The sequence below is a fragment of the Piliocolobus tephrosceles genome, chromosome 12 (genome assembly GCF_002776525.5).
Source record: "Piliocolobus tephrosceles isolate RC106 chromosome 12, ASM277652v3, whole genome shotgun sequence".
Taxonomy (NCBI): domain Eukaryota; kingdom Metazoa; phylum Chordata; class Mammalia; order Primates; family Cercopithecidae; genus Piliocolobus; species Piliocolobus tephrosceles.
Genome location: NC_045445.1, coordinates 38948813 through 38957359, shown reverse-complemented (window position 1 = coordinate 38957359; position 8547 = coordinate 38948813). Strand labels below are relative to the sequence as shown.

The 8547-nt window shown below is 38.9% G+C and overlaps 1 protein-coding gene across 2 annotated transcripts in view; it reads right to left on the bottom strand.

Moving 5' to 3' along the window:
- The window catches only part of LRCH2 (leucine rich repeats and calponin homology domain containing 2), a 134653-nt gene that overhangs the window by 66678 nt on the left and 59428 nt on the right, over positions 1-8547 (bottom strand). For both annotated transcript variants that reach the window (XM_023203053.2, XM_023203055.1), the window contains exons 4-5: positions 8368-8473; positions 8149-8285 (exon numbers count right to left, since the gene is read on the bottom strand). In XM_023203053.2, the coding sequence (XP_023058821.1) occupies positions 8149-8285; positions 8368-8473 (243 nt within the window). The remainder of the gene's footprint in view (positions 1-8148; positions 8286-8367; positions 8474-8547) is intronic.

Below are 8547 nucleotides of genomic sequence, written 5' to 3'. Positions count from 1 at the left end.
GGTTTACGCCATTCTCCTGCCTCAGCCTCCCGAGTAGCTGGGACTACAGGCGCCCGCCACCTCGCCCAGCTAGTTTTTTGTATTTTTTTTTTTTTTTAGTAGAGACGGGGTTTCACCGTGTTAGCCAGGATGGTCTCGATCTCCTGAGCTCGTGATCTGCCTGTCTCAGCCTCCCAAAGTGCTGGGATTACAGGCTTGAGCCACCGCGCCCGACCACAAAAATTTATCTTAATTATCAAACAAAGTGATGGTAAATCACTATCTTTTGTAAATTTTAACTTTTTATCATAGTACTTCACGTACACAGTTTTTAAATTTAAAAATGATTACAAAGCTGACGACATAATCCTTAATTCTACTTCTCCTTTTTTTTTTTTTTTTTTTTGGAAAAGTGTCTCACTCTGTCACCCAGGCTGTAGTGCAGTGACGCAAACATGGCTCACTGCATCCTCGACATCCTGGGCTCAAGTGATCCTCCCAGATTAGCTGGGATGAAATTACAGGCATGCATCACCATACCCGGCTAATCTTTTTTGTATTTTGCAGAGGCAGGGTCCCACTATGTTGTTGCCCAGGCTGTTCTCAAATTCCTGGGTTCAAGGGATCCTCCCACCTCGGCCTTCCAAAGTGCTGGGATTACAGGCATGAACCACCGTGCCCGGCCCATTCTACTTCATTCAATCTCTAAGACCAAATTCCCACTTTAAACTCTTTTTGCTGAATTTCTGCTATTTGCCCTCATATTTATAAATAACATGCTTCTACTGCTATTTGTTTTAAAATTTTCAATGGTAGATGTATTGGAGTCTCACTAAGGAAGATGAGGGCTTGGATTTCTTACATTACCCATACCACCACCACCGTCCCAGCCTCCCTGCTTCCTATCAATTCACATAAACATACTTCTATGTTCAGAAGCATAACATAGTGGTTAAAGAGCATGGACTCCAGAGTCACACTGCCTTAGGTTGAATCCTGGCTCTAACCCATGCTAGCAATGTGACCTTGAAAAAGTCATTTAACTTCTATGCCTCTGTTTCCTTATATGTAAAATGAGGATAATGACAGTACTTGTTTTACAGGGTTAATGTAAGAATTAAATGAGTTAATATATGTAAAGCATTTTCAACAGTGTCTAGAACACAGTAAATACTATATAAATCTCTGCTATTATAGCTATGTCACAATTTTTCACTAAATCAAAATCCAGTATTTACATTACTATGACCAAGAAAATACTCACAGATAAACTCCACAGAGTAATATGATTGTATTTCCTTTCTCCTGTAAGTTTTTGTTTTTCCTAAAGTAATTAATGGCCCCCATTTTTTTCTTTTGAAAAATTTTCTATATGCCTAGTATAAATTCCTTCTTGACTCTGACAGAACTATAAAACATCTCTCCATGTGGACAAACCTATCAAGTCATTTCTTACTTTCTTTTTTCCTTTCCTTTTTTTTTTTTTTTTTTTTTTTTTTTGGAGACAACTCCTGTACTCCAAACTACTGACTGGCTGCTTACTAGGCCTGTGTATATCTGTCAATCTCGGACATGAAGAATTCCTCTTTTTTTAGTTTACTCCCTCACTTTGGTATAGTACACCCTCTGCTAGCATCCTAAGAAAGGGTATATGGGAGTAAAAATTTCCAAGACCTTGCATGTTTGAAACCTTTTTCTATCTCACATTTGATGACAGTGTGAGTGTAGAATGTTAGAAATACTCCCTTAGTCCTTGAAGGTATCATTCCAACATCTGCCAGTTTCCACAACTGCTGCTAGAAAGCCATGCTGATTAGCACTCCTATGAATATGCTCCATTTTTCCTCTTTATTTTTTTCTTCAAGCTTTATTAAAGTATGAGTTACAAATAAAATTTTTTTATATTTAAGTTCCAGGTCCGTCCCACTGACCCTGACCCAACGACGGATGAAAGACGTACACTGACACAGATATTTTGCCTGTCATTCTAGTTAAGGGGCTCTGCTGCCTCAGTCTGCAGCATCTGCCTCGATAAGCTGGCAAAGTTTGCATTTATTTAGTACAGATTAAGTGACAAAGGTCTTGAGTAAACACCACTAGAGGGTAATTAACATTGCCAACCCCTGGAGTAGAGAGCAATCATGCACCTGCAGGTGATAAAAGTTGGGCTTAGGGCCACATGAGTAAACAAGCTATTTAGATAAACTCCCTTACATTCCTTTGTACCTACTTTAAACTATTAACTCAAGGTAAGAGGATTAGGTTGACTTCGGCTAAATCTTTTACTGAAGCTATGCAACCCCCCAGCCTTCCAAGAAGGTTTGTGTCTATTTCCTATAACTATCTTGGTAATTTTTCCTCTACAATTTTTCCCACCACCCTGACTGAACTCCCACATTTAAGGTGTACAACGTGATGCTTTGATATACAGTTGACCCTTGAACAACACAAGTTTGAACTGTGGAGGTCCATTATACATGGATTTTCTTCCACCTCTGCCACTCCTCAGACAGCTAGACCAACCCCTCCATTTCCTCCTCTTCAGCCCTGTTCAACGTGAAGACCACGGGGATGAAGATCTTTATGATGATCAATTTTCACTTAGTGAATGGTAAATATATTTTCTCTTCCTTATGATTTTCTTGATAATAATTTCTTTTCTCTAGCTTACTTGATTGTAAGAATACAGTAAATAACATATAACATATAAAATATGTGTTAGTCAACTGTTTATGTTATTGACAAGGCTTCTAGTCAACAGTAGGCTATTAGCAGCTAAGTTTTCTGCAATTCCAAAGTTATACAAAGATTTTTTACAGTATGCAGGGATCGGTGCCCCTAACCCTCATGTTGTTCAAGGATCAACTGTATTATACATTGTGAAATGAATACCACAGTCAAGCTAATTAACATGCCCCTTACCTCATGTAATTACCTTGTTTGTGTGTGTAGTGAGAATACTTCAGTTCAACTCTCAACAAATTTCAAGTAAATACAATATTATTAATTATTATCAGCATGCTATATATTAGGTCCCCAGTACTTATTCATCTTCTAACTGAAGGATGATACCATTTAAAATCTCCCTTTTATCCACACACCCCAGTCCCTGGTAACCACCATTCCACTCTCTGTCACTATGAGTTCAACTTTTTTTATTTTTTTAAGATTCCACATATACGTGAGATCACACAGCATTTATCTTTCTGTGTCGGGCTTATTTCAATTAGTATAATGTCCTTAAGTTTCATCCATGCTGTTGCAAATGACAGGATTTCCTTCTTTTTCTAAGGCTGAATAGTATTCCATTACACACAAACACCCCCCCACCCCACCACACACACACACACACACACACACACACACACACACATACTATATTTTCTTTATCCATTCATCTGTTGATGGACATACAGGTTGCTTCCATATCTTGACTATAGTGAATAATGTTGCAATGAACATGGGAGTGCAGATTATTTCTTTAAGATCCTGATTTCATTTCCTTCAGATATTGTAATTTGTAAGGAATGTATACTTAGTCTTGCTCACATGTCCTATACACAGCTCCTAAAAATCTTACACGATCTCTTAAGTGGTAAGTATCCTTTTGTATGCCAATGAATGACTGGTGGCTGGGAGCTCCTGGATAGCCACAGGATAGGGGCCTGATTGCCAGGAAAACCAACCATGGGATTAGAGGGTTGAAACTTTCAATCCTACCTCCCTCACCTCCAGGAACCAGAGAAGGGCTGAAAGTTGAGATGATCACGAATGGCCAATGAAGAAACCAATCATGCCTCTGCAATGAAGCCTCCACAAAAACCAAAAGGACAGGGTTCGGAAAGCTTACAAATTGCTAAACAAGTGGAGGTGCCTAGAAGGTAGTGTGTCCGAAGAGGGCACGAAAGCTTCACTGAGGCTCAGAAAATGATACCCCAAAATGAAAGCCTCAGAAGCAGTCTCAGAGGCAAAGTTTTTCTCTGACCTCCAGATGCCCCTCCCCTGTCTCTCACCTCCTCATTCTCACTAAAGTCATGGAAACAAGAATTTCTCTTCCCCAAGGCCAGTCATAGGCACTAGAACCCCTTTTTTCCAAAGTCAGCCATAAAGCCTAATCTAACCTTCCCCTACCTTTCCGTGTAACCACTGGCCATAAAGAAATTAAAACCCTCATTCTAGAGGAGTATTACCCTATACCCAGGAGGAACAAACGCTACAACAGAGACACCAAGAAAAGGCCTTGCTAGGTCTTCCCACTCCATCTATTACCATTAGCTCATACTCTTTTTTTGTCCAATCATATTTCTACACTGCTGTCCCAGTCTCAAGTGAATCTAAGCATAAAGTCAGCTAACTTTACATCCTTGGGTCCTTATTCTGAAGGCTCCAGTATCACGTAAAACTATGACCAAATAAATTTGTTATCCTTTTATCTTGTTTACTTGTTTTTTGTTATAGGGGTATCAGCCATGACCCTTATGATGGGGAGGAAAGGGATCATCCCCTCTCCACCCCTTCAGTTAGCACCCCTTCTCATATGCCTTGTACTATCCATCTCTTCCATCTGGCTATTCATTTGTATCCTTTGTAATACATTAGCAATAGTAAGTAAAGTGTTTCGCTGAGTTCTGTGAACCACTCTAGTAAATTAATTGAATCTGAGGAGGGGGTCATGGGAACCTTAACTTATAGCTGGTCAGTCAGAAGTATAGGTGAGCAGTCTGTGGGACTGAGCTCTTAACCTGTGGGATCTGATGTTAACTCCAGGTAGTGTCAGAATGGAATCGAATTACAGGACACCCAGTCAGTGTCTGCTGGAGAAGTGAAGAAATCTCCACACATTTTTGACCAGAAGTGAAGTATTCTGTATTGAGAGTCAGAATAGAAAAAACAGTTTGGTTAATTTTTCTATCTCTTACAGATGTATACCCAGAGGTAGGACTGCAATATTGTATGGTAGTTCTATTTTTCATTTTTTGAGGAAGCACTATACTGTTTTCCATAATGGCTGTACCGCTTTACATTCCCATCAATAGTGTACAATGGTTCCCTTTTCTCCATATCCTTGCCAGCATTGGTTATCTTTTCTTTTTGATAACAGGCATCCTAACAAGTGTGAAGTGATACCTCATTGTGGTTTTGATTTACATTTCCCCAATGATTAGGAATGCTGAACATCTTTTCATAGAGCTGTTGGCTATTTGTATGTCTTCTTTGAAAAAATGTCTATTCAAGTCCTTTGCCTATTTTTCAATTTTTTTTTTTTTTTTTGCTATTGAGTTATATGAATTCCTTATATATTTTGGCTATTAACTCCTTATCAGATATATGGTTTACAAATATTTCTGGATATCCACACAAAAAAATAAATAAATGTGCTCCCTTTTGTTTCAATGTAAGCCTTTGGTGTTTTGGTCTCTGTGTTTCATGTTAGAGATTATTCTTGCAATATCTCATGATCCTTGGCTGTCTGTTCATTTTCTTTCTACTTTTTTTTTTTTTTTTTTTTTTTTTTGAGACAGAGTCTCACTCTGTAGCCCAAGCTGGAGTCCAGTGGCACAATCTCAGCTCACCGCAACCTCCACCTCTGAGACTCAAGCAATTCTCATGCCTCAGCCTCCCCAGCAGCTGGGACTACAGGCACGTGCCACCATGCCCAGCTAATTTTTTGTATTTTAGGAGAGACGGGGTTTCACCATATTGCCCAGGGTGGTCTCAAACTCCTGAGCTCAGGTGATCTACCCACCTCGGCCTCCCAAAGTGCTGGGATTACAAGTGTGAGCCACTGCACCTGGCCTTTTTTTTTGTTTTGTTTTTTTTTTAAAGACAGGGTCTCACTCTGCTGTCTAGGCTGTAGTACAGTAGTGTGATCAGGGTACACAGTAGCCTCAACCTACTGGGTTCAAACAATCCTCCCACCTCAGCCTACCAAAGTTCCAAAGTACTGGGATTATAGGCATGAGCTACCATCCAACCTGTTAATTTCCAAAAGGGATAATAAAAAACAAACTGGAAGCTCTGTGTACATGGGGTAGTTTCCTGATGGTGTTTCCATCTATCTGGTAATCAGACACAGGCTAGCCATTTCGTCAGGTGACTCCAAAAGTTCAGTATGTAGATAGGTCTCTTCTCCTGCTGCAGTTTACTGAGGGAGAAATCCACCAATTCTGCCTGAAATGTGTAAGACAGGCTGCAAGCATTCTGGGAGCCAAACTGGAGCGCCTCAACATTCAGTATGCAAGCATTCACCGATTTCAGTATGGGGTCTCGCTCTTGCTATATAAGCTGTACCTGGAGCCCCTGACTCTGGTTCAATCCCTTTATAGCTTCACTGTCCAATAGGGTACCACTAGCCACATGTGTCTATTTATTTATTTAACTTTAAGTTCTGGGATACATGTGCAAAACATGCAGGTTTGTTACACAGATATTCATGTGCCATGGTGATTTGCTGCACCTATCAACCTATCATCTAGGTTTTAAACCCCGCATGTATTAGGTATGTGTCCTAATGCTCTCCCCCTCCCCTTGCCCCCCACACCCCAACAGGCCCCAGTCTGTGACGTTCCCCTCCCTGTGTCCGTGTGTTCTCATTGTTCAACTCCCACTTATGACTGAGAACATGTGGTGTTTGGTTTCCTGTTCTACATGTTTATTTAAATGTAAATTAATCAAATCTAAATAAAATAAAAATGCAGTTCTTTTGTCACACTATACACTTTCAAGTACTCAGTAGCCACTATGGTTACCGTATTGGACAGTGCAGATATAGAACATGCTCATCACCACAGCAAGTACAAATGGGATGGTGCTTCTTTAAGGAGTAAACACCAGTCTTCCGCTGAGGCAAGAAGTGAGTCATCACCTGGCCACTGAGCTAACTAAGAAAATCTAAGGATCTACCTACTCCTTAGAATAAATTCTGGGCTTCTGTTGATGCAAGTAAGGCATAGTCTGTGGCTGTGGGGCTGAGGGAAAGAATCTGAGGGTGTAAATATTAGAACCGTGGTGTTTAATATGGGAGCTACCAGTCACATGCAGCAATTTAAATTTAAATTTAAATAAATCAAATTAAAATAAAATTTAAAATTTGGTTCCTTAGTTGCACTAGCTATATTCCAAGCATTCCACAGCCACATAAACAAGTGGTTACAGTATTGGACCATTGTCAATTATAAAACATTTCCATCATTCAGAAAGTTCTACCGGACAGCACTGTCTTAGACATTCCACAAACCATCATGTTTTCAGTACTTAATCCCTATATTCAGTTACATGTTTCCTCCAATACTCAAGCCATTCCCAGGTTTGAGGCTGTAAATCAACTTGAATCTGATTGCCTTCTCCTAGGGCAGGCATAAGTTTCAGCTTTCTTCATTCTGCTAAGGCAGCTACCACCAGGACTCTAGCCAGTCTTTATTTGAATTAGAAAAGGTAACCCCTTTGGAATGAGTAGAATGTACTTTTGTAGGAAGAAAAAGACTACCTTTTTTCTGGATATCTGCAAACCCTCTGCCAGGGCATACAGCATAAAGTACCATTTCACTGCTACTTGCTCCTCAGCCAAATAATCTTGTGCAGTCTAAGTAAAGGTACTAGTTTCTACTATTCTATTTTCCATTTTCAGAAATTCTGTTGGCATCTCTTCCCCACTGTCTTCTTTCTTCTCTTTCATACTTTGTCCATAGTGGATTATATCATCGTTTATTCCTTAACTATCATTTAAAAGGATTCCACATGGATTTAATCCTCATTAAACTAAAAGTCATAATTAATATTTTCCACTTGTATTTTGTTCTTTCTGTTATAATTCCATCTCTCAGTGCCAAGAACAAGCTCCAATCAATCCCACAACAAATCCCAAGTAGATATATACCTGAGTAGGAAATAAAGTAGAAAGACTTCAGAGTCTCTTTTGTAAATAACTAACAACCAGAATTATCAGTTCACAAGCAGAAAGTTATTATCTGGGTTTTCTAAATGCTATCCTAGAGCCTAAGCTAAAACTCCTACCAAAGTGCAAAAGGCAATGCTCAGAAAAACTTTAGACAACAGTGCTTGAATAACAAATTGGCTCTTGATTTAGGTGCTTTTTGATTTACCAGTCACAAACAGATAAAATTATGAATAAAAATGAGAAGAAACATGTAAAATATTTTTATTACAAACCTGTGCTGGTGGTACTTGCAATGGATTGTTATCCAAAATTATTACTTGTAAATGATGCAGCTTTCTGTAACAAACTGGAATTTCGGTCACTTTATTACAAGAGAAATCCAGCTTGACTAAGGGAAGATCTCCTAATTCTGGTCAGAAATGAAAAATAATTAATTAAATTTTACATAGTTACTCTCTTATTCATGTGAGTAAAAATAGTGAACATCTTACCATCTGGCAAAACATGAAGATTATTTCTTCTTATATTTAGCTCTCTAAGTGAATGTAATTTTCCCATTTGTTGGGGAAGGACTTGAATCTCATTGCAGCTAATATCCTAAGGAAAACAATAAAACAGAATTATAATAAGCTAACTGAGAAATACATACATACATATATATATTCTAATTT